General features: G+C 37.9%; 2 protein-coding genes across 2 annotated transcripts; both read right to left on the reverse strand.

The window, feature by feature from the left end:
• Positions 1–6,929: 6,929 nt before the first annotated feature.
• LOC103510953 (breast cancer metastasis-suppressor 1-like protein) lies at positions 6,930–13,177 on the reverse strand. Its single transcript, XM_008475665.3, has 2 exons — positions 13,031–13,177; positions 6,930–7,350 (listed from the first exon to the last, which is right to left on the reverse strand). Exons 1-2 carry the CDS (start codon positions 13,175–13,177, stop codon positions 7,027–7,029), a joined length of 471 nt encoding a protein of 156 aa, XP_008473887.1. The 3' UTR covers positions 6,930–7,026.
• Positions 13,178–14,822: 1,645 nt separating this feature from the next.
• LOC103510805 (breast cancer metastasis-suppressor 1-like protein) lies at positions 14,823–15,655 on the reverse strand. Its single transcript, XM_008475498.3, has 2 exons — positions 15,621–15,655; positions 14,823–15,253 (listed from the first exon to the last, which is right to left on the reverse strand). Exon 2 carries the CDS (start codon positions 15,215–15,217, stop codon positions 14,930–14,932), a length of 288 nt encoding a protein of 95 aa, XP_008473720.1. The 5' UTR covers positions 15,218–15,253; positions 15,621–15,655; the 3' UTR covers positions 14,823–14,929.
• Between the last annotated feature and the right edge of the window lie 1,218 nt (positions 15,656–16,873).

The raw sequence follows: 16,873 nt of genomic DNA on the forward strand, positions 1-16,873 counted from the left end.
CCAAAATATATCAAATAGAAAAACATCATCCCCACTCCCTCCCATACTCGTATTTGAAGTTTCAAGTAGTTAAATACGTATATATGTACCTACGAGTACAAGATTATTCACCTCTGTCGTTTCAACAGTGATTCAGCACCTCCCTTCCAGAAAATATCATTCACATAATAGCGACTTTTTACGTTAAATAAAGATCCAAAGTTCACAATGAAGTGAAGAAAGAAAGGAAGAACAAAGGACTCTTACGATAAGGATGATGGGGTCAAAAAGTTATTTTTACAACAAAGGAAGCCGAAATCCCTGTCTAACATACCTTGTAATCCGATATTTTCGAAAATAATAATAATAATAATAATAATAATAATAATAATAATAATTTCCTCAAGTCTCAGCTTTCCGATTTTCTTCCGTGTTTACTTTCCATTAATTTTTACAAAAGAAGATCTTTCTTTAATGTTCTTATAGGTTTTTCTTCTAATTTTGGATAATTAATGGCTGAATAAATTTCAGAAAAGAAAATCGCGAGTTCTTATCCAATAGATTTGTCTACATACTGCGAAATAGGTATGCTCAAATATCCTCTTGGTACTACCTACCTATTTCCACTACATTATTTATTCCTGTAGATAGAAATCTTAAATATTCTAATTTTCACGAATTTCACCCACAGTTCTAGGTACCTATTACTTACTCGTATGTAAAGCATTTCCCCAAATTAAGTTACGCCATTGTTATGCCAAGTTCATGTTCTTGGTTAGAGAAACTTTGGAAGATTTAAATGTAAAGAAAAACAAAGTTATAATTAATTAAGGAAATTTTGTAGGGGAGTTATTCTCTTTCATCATTTCTGATTAATACCTACGAGTATTTTCTTTAGTTAGGTAGTTTTTGTTTGTGTTTAACTTAAAGGATAATTAAAATATATAGATATATTTAGAAAATAAACTGATCCGATCTAGAATACTTAGAACAAACTTTTTATATTGAAATAGAGTATGAAATTAAAAAATTAAATTAAGATATTCCCAAGGGAAAAATACGCGGGTGTTTTTCCTGAAATGGAAATGAGAAGAATTTTCTTTTAATTAAGTTTCTTCTGCTCATTATAAAGATAGTATCTTGGTAGCATATTTTACTCTGCCCAGATGCCTCCAAACTTAGAGAAAACTGCAACGTTCAGAAATTTTGTTTGAACTTTTTCTATTTTCGTTCAAAATAAAATGAATTGCCAAGATTAGGAAACAAAACTTTAACGAGAACGTAAAACGTATGTCGAGCATAATTTTTTGGCACAGGGTTTTAATTTTCTTCAGGGAGTAGGGAGATCCAGAATATAGAGAAATGGAATTTATACGTTTTCGATGTTCGAACATGAGGCATTTTATTTTACCTTCCTTTTTATCAAACATTAAATTCTTCTTGTCGTCCTTTTTTCCCTCTCTTTGGCTTAAATTCTCGCATTCCCGTTCACTTAGGTACCTACCCTCCTCCTCTAAATTATTACTCGATTTTTATTCTCCTTTCTCATTTGATCTCTCCCCCCCCCCCCCCCCCCCCGGGCCTTCTTTCGGGTGCAAACAATCATATGAAATTCAATATGTAAACGAATTTAAAACAGGAATCGGAGAATGACCTGGAAACTCAAGTAAAGCTGGTAGTTACAGTAAAAATTGGGCTAAGGTGACCTCAATGAGGATTCAAGAGGGTTCAAACCCCATACGAGGTACGAAAAAATTATTATCTCAAAATTATGGTCCAAGGGAAATAAGTATTGGGATCTAGCAATTTTGTCAGAGTCAACAAGTTAGGGAAGGTCCCTTTTATTGCAATCTGCAAACACCAAATTAATGTGGATTTCCAGGGTTTCCACATCTCTACAGGGGAGAATAACTTACACGTTCCTTGGTCAACTAGATAGCTACACCTGCTTGAACTTTTTCTTAAAATTAACCTTTCCATTATCTCTGTTGACATTTTGAACAGTCACGTAATTGACCTTCTGGGTTCCAGAGCTGCACTTTGCACGTTGAAAATTTTATAACTCCAACTTCTTCGGAACGACCGAAACAACACAAATTTTACTCATATTCTCGTAAATAAAATTATCCCACTCTTACTCGTAGTTAAAACTTTCCAGGTTGTTCAAACCTTTGAGAATAATTGGGTTAACTACTAATTAGCTAATACCTTGTAATCTAGTTTACAGCTTAAGGGATAATATACGAGTAATACGTAATAATATGTAGCACGAAAGCACAGCAGTCTGGGAAGAACCCAAATTTATTTTTCATCGTACGTAACACCCTTTTTTATGTACTTTCAAAAATCAGTTAATTTCCGTAGTTGGAGCTAAACGCCTTATTTAACAAAAGAAGACATCGTGACTCGAAGGTAAAATAGCGATTTGTAAAAATATGATTTTCCTTGATTTTTATGGTGGATTTATTGTAACTAGTAGAAAATGAAGTACCTACTCGATAGCACTATGTCTGCTATCGAAGGAAATAGATAACCATAATGAAATAGATATATCTAATCTTTAATGTAATCTTTAATCTTTGTAATGTTTAATGTAATCTCGAATCATTAATGTAAACTTAGTCTCTAGTTACGTATACCTGTTTTTCGCCATCGTTTATTGTAAATTGTGTCATTATTTGTAAATTGTATATAATGTGTATTAACAATACAATAAAAATTGTGATGACAAATGATTGAAAATTCACCTGACTTGAGTTACAGAAGTACGTATTACAGGTTCTTTTCTGAAATGTAAGCTAAATGACAACAAAGAGTAACTTTTATGGCGTTCCAAAACAAAACTACCAGTATCAACGGCTACAGAAAAAAAAACAAGCTGATCAAGCTTTTTGCTGAAAGCATTATGTTGGGTGATAGATTATCCGTTAAGAAATTTTCTATAGCGAACTATATTCGCACAATCAATTTTATCTCCTACCTACTCTCCTTCGAATCTTTGTCTTCTCTTTTCTTTATAAACTTTGAATCGCTTTCTATTGAAAAGGAAAGTGAATCAATCTTGTTTCTATTAGGAAAAAAAAAGTTACAAACCTCCCCATTCATCTCATACAAATATCTCCACCAATACTTCAGTGGTGGCGGGTCCCACAAGATCAGTCGAAAAAGACCTGTTTGTTGCTATTGCTGCTGGATGTTACAAACCTCCCCATTCATTTCATACAAATATCTCCACCAATACTTCAGTGGTGGCGGGTCCCACAAGATCAGTCGAAAAAGACCTGTTTGTTGCTATTGCTGCTGGAATTTGATTTTTCCTTTCATTTACTTCTAGCCAGAAATCTGCACTACTAGTTAGTTAGAAAAATGTCCAATTAGGTACCTATTTTGCACAGGAGGTTGAAGATAATAGTAATATTTTGGAGAGGAAAAGAAAAAAAATAGGAGAAAACGGTTCAATGCTCTGACGTCATAATTTGAATGGAGCAACTCTCTACCCTTCATCACACCACCCCTAGACCCTGATTCGTATTACGAGTATAATTTTTTGATTAAATTTTATATTGTCTAATATTTTCTACACCCCCACAAAGTCGACACTGATTACCCCCACCACTTTATCACTGTGAGAAAATAATTTAAAAATCTGGTTGCCAATACAAAGAAAGTTTCCTTTCAAAAAAAAAAAAAGAAAATTTCTATGATAGATTTTTTATATCATCAATAACGTTTATTATTGGATGTTCACTGACCAAAAAAAAAAAAGAAATATTTCTATGATAGATTTTTTATATCATCAATAACGTTTATTATTGGATGTTCACTGACCGCTCAGTGCCTATTGTAACTGTCTGATCGCTGAATGGCTAGACTTTTAGAATATATTCAATGAGATTTTCACAGGAGCTAACAGAAACTTGAATATTTGTTTTTGCAAAGACGTTGGAACTTTTTTTTGCAACTTGAGCGTTAAACACTTGAATAGTTACTTTATTACCGGACAGCATATTGTCTGTACAAATCTGAGTCATGTGTTTTGTCCGTTATAAAGTCTGGGAAGAGAGGGGCACCATTTTTGTGCTTGGGAAAGGCTACTTACAGACCAACAACTTTTTCAGTTATTCCCCTGCCTTCGGCCAAACTCGGTCCTTCTCGGAATCGGAAAGAGAAAAATCGTTCGGAACTTTTTAGTGCAATATGTATTGTATTGTGTTTCCATTTTTGTTCCCGTTGGCGTCCCGGTCCCGTTGGATTTTTATTGGAAAAAAAACGTAACCTCCGTTCTGGAACGCCGGGGGAGAGGGAACTTCGCCCCCCTAGGGAGAACAGAGGTGTCCTGTGTCCCTCTTTGGGTGCCTTTACCCCACCTGCCTGCTGATACCTATGTACGAGTATGTAGTATTGAACACGGAAGTTTGTTTGGGGAAAAAAAAAATATTAATAATAATAAAAAAAAAAAGTAAATAAAAAACTAGCTACCTACCTACCTACCCTACACTACCTGCCTATCTCTATCATTGATGTGTCATGGTAGTTTTTAGAAGGTAGACAAATAACTACCTAGGTATGTAATAGGTACTTTACTAATACCTATTTCAGTAGGTACCTATCTACCTACCTTCCTATTATGATGCCTTCACTTGGCACCTCTTCAGGTACTTAAATCATCACCTACGTACACCGCCATTTGTAACTCTGCAGGGCCCCTCGCACCCCTTCAGAATCTCGAGACTTAAATCACCTACGTACACCGCCTTTTGTAACTCTGCAGGGCCCCTCGCACCCCTTTAGAATCTCGGGACTTAAATCATCTACGTACACCGCCTTTTGTAACTCTGCAGGGCCCCTCGCACCCCTTTAGAATCTCGGGACTTAAATCACCTACGTACACCGCCTTTTGTAACTCTGCAGGGCCCCTCGCACCCCTTTAGAATCTCGGGACTTAAATCACCTACGTACACCGCCTTTTGTAACTCTGCAGGGCCCCTCGCACCCCTTTAGAATCTCGGGACTTAAATCACCTACGTACACCGCCTTTTGTAACTCTGCAGGGCTCCTCGCACTCCTTTTCTACCGTGGGACTTGTCTCACCTACACCAATCTCATCCCACCTCTACAGTGACCCTTGCCACTCTCAATTTCTATTTGCTTAGGAATTAGAGGAGCTACCTACTCTCATGATGCGTGGTGTTTGTGTAAAAATTATGCTCGCCGAGGAGGAAGGGGGGGGGAGAGGGAGGAGGAGGATTTTTGAGGCCAAAGGCTCCGTGGACTGTTGACAGATAAAGGTGCCATGAACGGTTAGAAATAATATTGACACAGGTAGGTAGATGTGAAAAAAAAGTTTTGCTGTTTCATCACTGCCCCCCCTCGTGGAAGAAAAACTGACCGTTGCTTTGGCCGGTAAAAGTGTGTCCTCTATGAAGCAACAGATCTGCTCGCGAGGCCAAAGCCTCTCTAGACCTCTGGAAGACTTCAGGGGCGTATTTAAGACCTGTGGTAAATGTCAGAGCCGTATCTTGGTAGGAGGAGGGCGGAGGTGGCCGTTTCAGTCGATGTCGATCGGCGTTGACTATGTGTGGACAGGTGGGCACACCTTAAGAAGGTCAGACCCACAACTCTCATCTGAGGAGGACGTTCTCATAACTTTCACTTTCTCTGTCCAGGACCCATCATGACCTTCAGAAGGTCACGGAACGCTTAAACCCCCTGAGAGTAACGGTAAAAGTGTGTCCTCTATGAAGTAACAGATCTGCTCGCGAGGCCAAAGCCTCTCAAGACCTCTGGAAGACTTCAGGGCCGTATTTAAGACCTCTGGTAAACGTCAGAGCCGTATCCTGGTAGGAGGAGGGCGGAGGTGGCCGTTTCAGTCGATGTCGGTCGACGTCGACTGTGTGTGGACACTAGTGGACAGGTGGACACACCTTAAGAAGGTCAGACCCACAACCCTCGTCTGAGAAGGACGTTCTCATAACTTTCACTTTCTCTGTCCAGGACCCATCATGACCTTCAGAAGGTCACGGAACGCTTAAACCCCCTGAGAGTAAAAGTTTGGTGCTGTATGCTTAATAGAAAGCTTGCTCCCACTCACTCATTTTCATTCACACCCATCTCACCCCCTCCACATCTGTGGCATTTATCGTGTCTTCCCCTTTGGCCATCTTCCCCCTTCTTTTTCCCCCATTACCTCCCCTCTCTTTTTGTTTTTCCTCTCTCCCTTCTCCTTGTCTCTTTTGTCCTCTCTCCATAACTTCTTCTTGTCCGCTCCCCTTCTTTTTCCCCGTTACCTCCCCTCTCTTTTTGTTTTTCTTCTCTCCCTTCTCCTTGTCTCTTTTGTCCTCTCTCCATAACTTCTTCTTGTCCGCTCTCCCTCTCTTCCCTTTTCTGCCTCCTCCCCTCTCTCCCTCGTTTTTCTTTGTCTTCTCTCCCTCCCTTCTCTTTTCTCTCTCCTCTCTTCTCTTCCCTAGTATGTCTGTGACGAGAAACTGATGCTCTCCTTCTTTTTTGACCTTTTTCCAAGTCCCCCTTCTCCATCTCCTATCTTCTCCTCTCTCTCTTTCTCCTAGTCCTTCTCTCTCTTTCTCCCTCCCTCCTCCCCCTCCTTCTCTTCCTCTTTCTCCAGTTTCTCCAAAAGAGACAGAGAAAAATGTCGACAGCCGGATAGATATTGCGAAGAGAAATGTTGCTCCCCAGCAGTAGGCAATGTAATTTAAATGAGAGTGTCCCCACGACACACGATTTTTTCCCCGAATAAGTGGGAACGGGCTGTTAGGTGCTGTAGTTTAATACGTGAGATCGCACTTCCTCTGACTCATCGCTCCGAACGACACAAAATGTGCTGTAGGCAATGTAATTTAAATGAGAGTGTTCCCACGACACACGATGAATGCCCTGTAGGCAATGTAATTTAAATGAGTGTTCCCATCACACACGACACGACTTTTTTTTTCCGAACGACACAAAATGTGCTGTAGGCAATGTAATTTAAATGAGAGTGTTCCCACTACACACGATTTTTTCCCCGAATAAGTGGGAATGGGCTGTTGTTTAATACGTGAGATCGCATTTCCTCTGACTCATCGCCTTCTTAATGATAGTCCAGTCTTCAATAATCTCTTCATCCCTCAGCATATAAACAATATAAGGTCCTGACACGGTCACCGCTTTCCGTCTAGATTTCATACGGTTGAATCCCTTCGGTCCTCGCTTGCTAGACAGAGGGTTCTGGTTCGATCCCCGCTTGTTATGCTCGAAGAACCACAGGTCGGCGTTAATGTCGACACTGTTCCTGTCTTCTTCAAGGCGTCGAATTTTCTCCTCCAGTTCCTCCTTCATGTGATCGTATAGTAGACTCTTCTCATTCTCCAGATTCTGAAATTGAGAATACCGGCGGCGATTATTAGACTAGTATTTTCGTTATTATTATTTTGAAGAGGTTTGATAACATAAGAAAAAATGGTACCTACTTGGACATATTATTTATTTAATGTGACTTGTAAGCAATCATGGTAGAAGTAAACAACATTGATATAGGTATCTGTCTGTCCTATAGATAAGAAAAAATGGTACTTGGACATATTATTTATTTAATGTGACTTGTAAGCAATCATGGTAGAAGTAAACAACATTGATATAGGTATCTGTCTGTCCTATACCACCATACCTATGATGTTTTTACTCTTTATTCTCTTTTTAATACCTACCTGTTGACATGGCTGTATGTTGATATTGTTGATGTTTGTACACATTGATATTGTCATATCTAGGCATTGTAGAAGAAATAGTACAGTTAAACCTGGATGAAAGAGACACTATCTCTCATAACCAGGTTTGTTTGTAATGAGTAGGTACTGTGTACTTACATAGGTACTCACAGTCCACAGTGTCTGGCATAATTATTTTGATGACTACTGGCATAGTCTGCAGTATCTGCATCCACAACCAGCACAATGCATTATAAGAGAATGCTATTGATGTAGTTAGTATGACATATTTAAATAATGACATACAACAATTGTTTGTTGTATGTTTTTGTTGACATTATTAAGATTGCTACCTTGACAAATGTGCCTAACTCAGTTAACCCAATAGAATAGAATATACTTTATTTATCCTATCCTGCTGATAGGCCTGAAAAGTTTTTTACTTTCCCCTGCAGTCTAATTAAGGTCTTAATATATTTTGACTTATTATGGGGAATGGGTACATTTTTACCCTGAATAATTCATAAAAAAAAAAGTATCCACTCTTTATTACATATCTTTTATTAATATTACATATTATTGATATGTAATTAGGTACATATATGGAACCTAACATTACCTTTCTCGTTACCAGGTACAGGTAATGAGAAAGTATTGACTTCTTGTTAGCGTGATTGGTTATCTTGGGTATTTCATTTAATTTTTTGTTGGTATTCAACCCAATAGAATAGAATATACTTTATCCTATCCTGCTGATAGGCCTGAAAAGTTTTTTACTTTCCCCTGCAGTCTAATTAAGGTCTTAATATATTTTGACTTATTATGGGGAATGGGTACATTTTTACCCTGAATAATTCATAAAAAAAGTATCCACTCTTTATTACATATCTTTTATTAATATTGCATATTATTGATATGTAATTAGCTAATTAGGTACATATATGGAACCTAACATTACCTTTCTCATTACCAGGTACAGGTAATGAGAAAGTATTGACTTCTTGTTAGCGTGATTGGTTATCTTGGGTATTTCATTAAATTTTTTGTTGGTATTGTGTAAGTTAGGTATATCTAATTATTTTCGAGTGCATAATTATCACGTTACCAACCGGTTTATGACCGTTCCCTGCCCAAGTTTGCCACTTTGATTATGATTACTTATGTCTGGTTGAATTTGGTGCTTTAGTAATTTGGATATCTTACTTTACAACAACATCGCTAATATACTCTCTGAAAGTTCTTTCACTGTTGATCTTCCATGACATGATTGACATCATGCAAAGGCCTTAAGGAGGGCTAGATTGTTTAAATGGGAATGAAAATAAATCTGTTTTATAATGAAGTCATATGGTACCCCCCTTTTATCTCTTCCTCCATTTTATTTCACGCTCTCCTACTCTCTCTCATTCACTATCTTTTTCTCAAAATCTTTTATCCCAGTCTCTTTCTCTCTCCCTATATTTCTTTCGCTTTCTCTCTCAAACAAAAACTTGGAACACACATTGTTCGTTCAATCAAATTTGATCTTCTATCTCTCTCGTATTCCAGACACCTCGGCCTAGGGAGTTCATCGTCTCTCTCACAGCTTGGTATGAACTATCATGATTTCCCAGAGGGAGATAGTTTGGACGTTCCAGACACCTCGGCCTAGGGAGTTCATCGTCTCTCTCACAGCTTGGTATGAACTATCATGATTTCCCAGAGGGAGATAGTTTGGACACATCGGTGGAGCTGGATAATCTCTATCCAGCCATTGTGCAATGCTTCGCCGTTATCCTGTGTGGGTGAGTAACTAGATTCCTATGTGAACAAGTGAACAAAATTTCATACAGATTTGTGCTCAAGGTATAGCACATAGCTTTTTCTTTTCTTTTCCAAGAGCAGGTATTTGTTACATGTACTTAATACCCCTCTGTCTCTTCTCTAAACTTAATGATATTAGAAAGGATATAAAGTAAAAGTAACAAGAAAATCCCACCCTTTCTAACAGAAATGTATGTGACACCACTTCTCTTCTTCATGGCTTCATTCAGGCTGGATCTGGTGGGTATTTTGCCACTGAAGGGTAAAACGCACATAGTGTAAAGACCTAAAGAGATGAAACGCTCCTGATGAACAAATATTTGGATAAGTACCTACATTGATACCAAATTACTGGCAGAGGTAGGTATAGCCATTCAGATTCTTGCCCATTGGCATGCAATATCCACATGTTGGGGGTTTGGTCAGATGGTATATCTTAGTATGCATCCAAAACAATGACCATAGACCCTTGCCAAGAACATCCCAGAAAAATTTCTTGATTTTCTACGAGCTATGGTCAGTGGTCCATTGAGGACACTACTATTCAACAGCATGGTTTGTTTTTTCTTGGGTTGGTATGAGGCTATGGACGATGTTTGGTTCTCCGTTGTGGACACCTACAGCTCTTGACTATCAGCAATCAAGTAGGTAGATCCGTAGGAACTTGTGCAGAAGATACGTCAGTGGAAGATTGCTACCAAAGGAACTAGCACAAATGAGCAGTGACCAGTGGTATTATAGGTACAGGTATGTTTTATTTGGTATCAATTTTTTACAAAGAATTTCTTATCCTAAGCTTAATCTAAACTTCTAAGTGCTTCTACATTTAGGTTCTACAAACTTCTACATTTAGGTTAAATGCAAAAGGGAGTTTTCACAATTAGAGCAGTGATTATTGTTATTCTAGGGTTAGGTTAAACTGGACTTTGTGGGTTAAGCAATCAAGTAAGGATGTAGTCAAGCACATTTATGAGACTTTATAGACCCAAGATATAAAAAATTTGCTACAGAGAGCTAAATGTGGGATAATATTTCTGTTCTAAAAGAAGGGTCTACATTGATGAACTGATGATTGGACTTGTAAGATGGTCTACATACCTTGGAACACAGCTAATCCTTGGTCCAAGTAAATGAAGCCTTTTAGCGGTTCTTTAGAATTACTTGTTTCCTTGCCTTGGTTTATCAGATTTTCCTAATAAACAGGAATACAGGGATTTATTTGCAGGAAAACACTTTCCCACTTTTCCCAGAAAATTTATTTCGTTTTGTTTACAAAAAAAGTTGCGCACTGATTTTAAAAGCATGCGCAATGTGCGTAACGCTTCAACACAGCCCACTTGTTAAAACAAGACTTCTGGCAACAGCGCAATCCACTCCCTTCTAACCTCCATGGACGTTGCCAAAGCGAGCATAGTTTTTGAACAATAGGTGATGAGCATAATATTAAAATATAATAATTATCTGTCTGTTAAAAAAAATTGATTTCAAATGCCTGTTCCTACGTGAAAAGCTGTTAAAATAATAGAAAGTAAAAAACCCTACAAACGGGAAAAATTAGTAAGCCTAGAATAGTCGCTATCGCTAATCATGAGACGATTAACGCGCATATTAACGCGCCCCAACTCATTCTTTGGAGCATAATGAGCACGTATTTTGACTAACTGGCAACGTTGCAAATTAGAATGATCTGATTCTTGATCTCGATTATTTAAATTTTTAATTTTTTACTCATTTTAAATTTTTGATAAGAGATAAGAGGTAGGTCTCGATATTCTCGCTTATCATTATATCCTTTATTTTACTGATAAGCGGACAACTTACCTTTCATTTATCACGGTGTGTTTCTGAAGTTTAGTGAGCTTGAAAATATGTGGTGTTAATTTCAGTACCTACCTACTCATTTGTAAAAACATTTTTTGATGGTAACAAATCTATAAGATAAACTTTGCACCTTTGCAGACAGAGTGGTTTGCATTATCCCTGTGTGCTAAAACTGGCTAAAGGACCTAGTGGAGAAGTAAAAAGACAGTTTGAATGTGTACAAAAATAACAAAGAGTAATACAGGAATTCATAAGACTTTATAGCTTTATACAATAAAAAATAAACAGATTGGAAATGTCAAACATTAAATTGTATACTACCGTTCGTATTTTTTTTTTCTTAAAAAAGAAAAGAAAAAAAAAAAATGAGTGTTCCACCGCCGTTTTTATTTCGTAGCAATGAAACAACTGCTACATTGTTAAACAAATTTACGAAGAAAAAAAAACATGGGATCAAGATAAAACTATATGGTACCTAACAGAACTGTTTTTATAGGTATTTTCAGATACCTATACATTTTATTTAACTACTTTAGTATAATACTGATAAGTAGTACTAAGTATCATGTTATTCTCATTAGGTAGGTAATTGATTTAAACATTTTCCGAGCCATATACATATTGGATATTAGGCATATCCATTAGAGAAAAAAATAAATAAAAGATTTGGTGGATTCTAAATAGAATCCTAGATTCAAGAATAGAATAGAAAGAACATATAATCAAAAGAATATCAAGAGGCTAGTAACAACTACTAGTGGGTGATGTTTTTGTCAAGGTATTTCCTACCTAAAATTCTCATCATTTACCGGATATTATCGAAATAGATATCTATACCTTTACCTACCGCAAGCCTCGATTCTACAATTCTACATAATTTGGTACCTATTTATTATGTAGACATGCTATGGGCAATCATTAGTACATAACACTGACTTTCAAGGCCAAGTTTTTCCATAGGTAAATACATACACATTAGGTATACAGTTAAGTAAGTACCTTTAGCAATTTTATTGATAGGTCACCGGTGCAGGAAAGGGGAGAGAGGGGGCTTTTGAATAAGCAGGGCAGAATAATGCTAAGTTGAATAAGGAAAATGCTAAAGGTTTTTTTCGAGGTCAATCCCAACCTCCGCATTTTCCAATGTTTTCTTTTCCTGCTTTTATATTCCCTCAAGATGGGGGAGCAAGAGTCAGAGAGAGGGAGCAAGAGTGTCTTCGTGACGGAAGTGCCGAATTGGGTCCCAAAACTTTTTTCACAAGTTTTATCAGGACCAAGAAAAAGGGACACGTTTTGTCGTATTAGTTGTAGTCTCTTGTAAAAAAATATTTTAGCTCGTATATTAGCGAAAAGATATTTCATTAATGAGCACATTTTATTGGACAAAGGCGTTTCCTTTTGCACCTACTTACCCACCTAGAGACTCATAGGGAATTAAAAAGTGGCGTGAGGATACTAGCCAACTTTTTCTTCGCCCTTTCCCGTGTACAGACGGGGTCGGCGCTTTTCGTCAGCCTCCAGCCCTAACTAGGATGATTGCTTTGGGTTATCACTTGGTTTTGGCTACAAATTTTACGAGTAGATGCCCTTCGCACTTAACCTTTGCTATTCCAACCCAGAAGAAGAGGGGGAAGGAGATGAAGAAGGAGAAAAAGAAAGAAGGAGGAGGGGAAAAAACCGGGGACCCATTTCGTGCATGGCCATTTCTTCGGTTGCTTCCTTACTTCTCTCCCCGCACTACACTTTCTCATATCTTCATATCTTCCCACGTAGAATTTTTCCCGATCATTTTCTTTTGTTCTGAAAGTTCTCAGCTTTTTAGTCAAGAACTTGTGTCTCGCTGTTTCGGCTTTCGTTTCCGTGTTCGTCATTTTGCAATTCTGGAATAAATTCAGAAGTCTTTCGTAGTGTGGAGCAGGGGTGTAGTCTCTGTAGTAGTTAAAAGTGAATTACATTTACATGTGGCCCTGTACGCCATAAAAATTGCTGAAATTTGAAATTTCATTTTTTTCTATAATAATTAGGTATAGGTACTAATTCGGCAGTTATTAAGGGGTGTTTTATTCTATAATATTTTTTCATTCATATTTTTATTTATTGTAAGCTGTTGTTTGGTGCAGTGAGAAACTACATATAAACTTTAGAATATGGCATGAACTTTTAAGTAAAAGAACCAGAAACATGTTGCGTTATCGGATCTTCAAAATTCTTCCCAAGTAAAATTGGATACTAGGCATATCCATTAGAGAAAAAAAAAAATAAATAAAAGATTTGGTGGATTCTAAATAGAATCCTAGATTCAAGAATAGAATAGAAAGAACATATTATAATCAAAAGAATATCAAGAGGCTAGTAACAACTACTAGTGGGTGATGTTTTTGTCAAGGTATTTCCTACCTAAAATTCTCATCATTATTGGATATTAGACATATCCATTAGAGAAAAAAATAAATAAAAGATTTGGTGGGTTCTAAATAGAATCCTAGATTCAAGAATAGAATAGAAAGAACATATAATCAAAAGAATATCAAGAGGCAAGTAACAACTACTAGTGGGTGATGTTTTTGTCAAGGTATTTCCTACCTAAAATTCTCATCATTAAGTGGTCAGATGCATTTTCAATTTCAAATCCCAGGCCATCCAAAGGGACAACAGCCTGTTCATCAAGAGTACCTACTCTAAATCCGTCCCAACCTATGGGGCGTAGGGACCCTTTTCGGGCGAGTTCTACAGTTTACTAGACTGCTAGTAGAAATATTCATTTGCAGGAGACAAAAAAGAGAGGAAGAGTGTTTCACCCCGTTCTGATTTCGCAACAATGAGACAACAGCTACATTGAACTTTACGGGTCTGAGCGATAGCACGCCCATTAAGTAGTATGTCTCTCATCAGATGAGTAAGAGACACAATACCTCCCAGTTAGAGCCCGTAACCACTTGTGGTGGGTTTCATCCGATTTTTTCCCCAATGCCCTGTAGGCAATGTAATTTAAATGAGTGTTCCCATTACACACGACACGACTTTTTTTTCCGAACGACACAAAATCAAAAAAGAGGGGAAGAGTGTTTCACCCCCGTTCTGATTTCGCAACAATGAGACAACAGCTACATTGAACTATACGGGTCTGAGCGATAGCACGCCCATTAAGTAGTATGTCTCTTATCAGATGAGTAAGAGACACAATACCTCCCAGTTAGAGCCCGTAACCACCTGTGGTGGGTTTCATCCGATTTTTTTCCCCAATGCCCTGTAGGCAATGTAATTTAAATGAGTGTTCCCATTACACACGACACGACTTTTTTTTCCGAACGACATCTACATTGAACTTTACGGGTCTGAGCGATAGCACGCCCATTAAGTAGTATGTCTCTCATCAGATGAGTAAGAGACACAATACCTCCCAGTTAGAGCCCGTAACCACCTGTGGTGGGTTTCATCCGATTTTTTTCCCCAATGCCCTGTAGGCAATGTAATTTAAATGAGTGTTCCCATTACACACGACACGACTTTTTTTTCCGAACGACACAAAATGTGCTGTGGGCAATGTAATTTAAATGAGAGTGTTCCCACTACACACGATTTTTTCCCCGAATAAGTGGGAACGGGCTGTTAGGTGCTGTAGTTTAATACGTGAGATCGCACTTCCTCTGACTCATCGCCTTCTTAATGATAGTCCAGTCTTCAATAATCTCTTCATCCCTCAGCATATAAACAATATAAGGTCCTGACACGGTCACCGCTTTCCGTCTAGATTTCATACGGTTGAATCCCTTCGGTCCTCGCTTGCTAGACAGAGGGTTCTGGTTCGATCCCCGCTTGTTATGCTCGAAGAACCACAGGTCGGCGTTAATGTCGACACTGTTCCTGTCTTCTTCAAGGCGTCGAATTTTCTCCTCCAGTTCCTCCTTCATGTGATCGTATAGTAGACTCTTCTCATTCTCCAGATTCTGAAATTGAGAATACCGGCGGCGATTATTAGACTAGTATTTTCGTTATTATTATTTTGAAGAAGTTTGATAAAGGGAACTGTAACTGCTAACGTCTCATTATCCCGAAAGCGAGGAGAGAAGGAAAACAGGAGAAACCCAACCGTTGCGAGAACGTACCTGATAAGGATAAAATCCACCCGAGGCGGGAATCGAATCTGCGCCCTCCTGTTTACGAGGCGAGCGCCTTGACCACAGCGCTAAAACCAGTACGAACTTTAGAAGCTAGCAGTGTACCCATGTTTCACTGCAAAATCAATTATGTTACCACATGGGACTTTATTACATATTATAACTCAAATTTAGTTCAGAAAAAAAAGTTAGGTACCTGTCTTGTGGCCTGTTCCTCAGCATTGTACTGGTTTTGTAGAAAAAAAAAAATAAAAAAAATGCTACAGTGATAGCAAGTAACTAATTTGACTACAGTCCCCTTGTTAGAAAGCATATCATTAAATGAATTTTTATATCAATTTTTCTTGCCAAGACAGTGATAGGTAAGTACTTACTTTTTTTTATGAAGTACCTACCTAGCAAATAAATTTGGTCTGACATTATAGGTATTTCTGGTTTGTAAATAACGAGCACATAAGAAAAAATGGTACTTGGACATATTATTTATTTAATGTGACTTGTAAGTAAGCAATCATGGTAGAAGTAAACAACATTGATATAGGTATCTGTCTGTCCTATACCACCATACCTATGATGTTTTTACTCTTTATTCTCTTTTTAATACCTACCTGTTGACATGGCTGTATGTTGATATTGTTGATGTTTGTACACATTGATATTGTCATATCTAGGCATTGTAGAAGAAATAGTACAGTTAAACCTGGATGAAAGAGACACTATCTCTCATAACCAGGTTTGTTTGTAATGAGTAGGTACTGTGTACTTACATAGGTACTCACAGTCCACAGTGTCTGGCATAATTATTTTGATGACTACTGGCATTGTCTGCAGTATCTGCATCCACAACCAGCACAATGCATTATAAGAGAATGCTATTGATGTAGTTAGTATGATGTATTTAAATAATGACATACAACAATTGTTTGTTGTATGTTTTTGTTGACATTATTAAGATTGCTACCTTGACAAATGTGCCTAACTCAGTAAGTTGGTCTCTTGCGGCCCTCGGGTGCCCTAAGGTTGGACAACCCTGCTCTAACGTACTACAAATTTTTATCAGTAATTGGTTCAAATGAAATCTCAAGGGCCAAAACCAAGGAATAAACCTAGACGCTTGACAAATGGAGTGTGCCTGAAGACATAATTATGATGTGTTCCAATCCACTCGACCCCACAGGTTTCATAGAGGAAACTGTAAATGCCAAGGTCTTATCGTTCCAAAAGCGGAGAGAGAAGAAACGCAGGATATGAGAAAGCCAGCGGCAGCGGTTCCAAGAACGATCCATATCTGTTTAGGTTAAAATCCGTCCCGGGCGGTGGTCGGAACCCGCGACCTAGCGCTTACAAGGCAGACGCTCTACCCTCCAAGCAAACTAGGCCGGCTCTATTTCTTTGTCTATTTCTTTAGGTAAAATTACTCTCAACAATATGCAGGGCGTCGAAAAGGTA

The sequence above is a fragment of the Diaphorina citri genome, unplaced genomic scaffold (assembly GCF_000475195.1).
Source record: "Diaphorina citri unplaced genomic scaffold, Diaci psyllid genome assembly version 1.1 scaffold29, whole genome shotgun sequence".
Taxonomy (NCBI): domain Eukaryota; kingdom Metazoa; phylum Arthropoda; class Insecta; order Hemiptera; family Psyllidae; genus Diaphorina; species Diaphorina citri.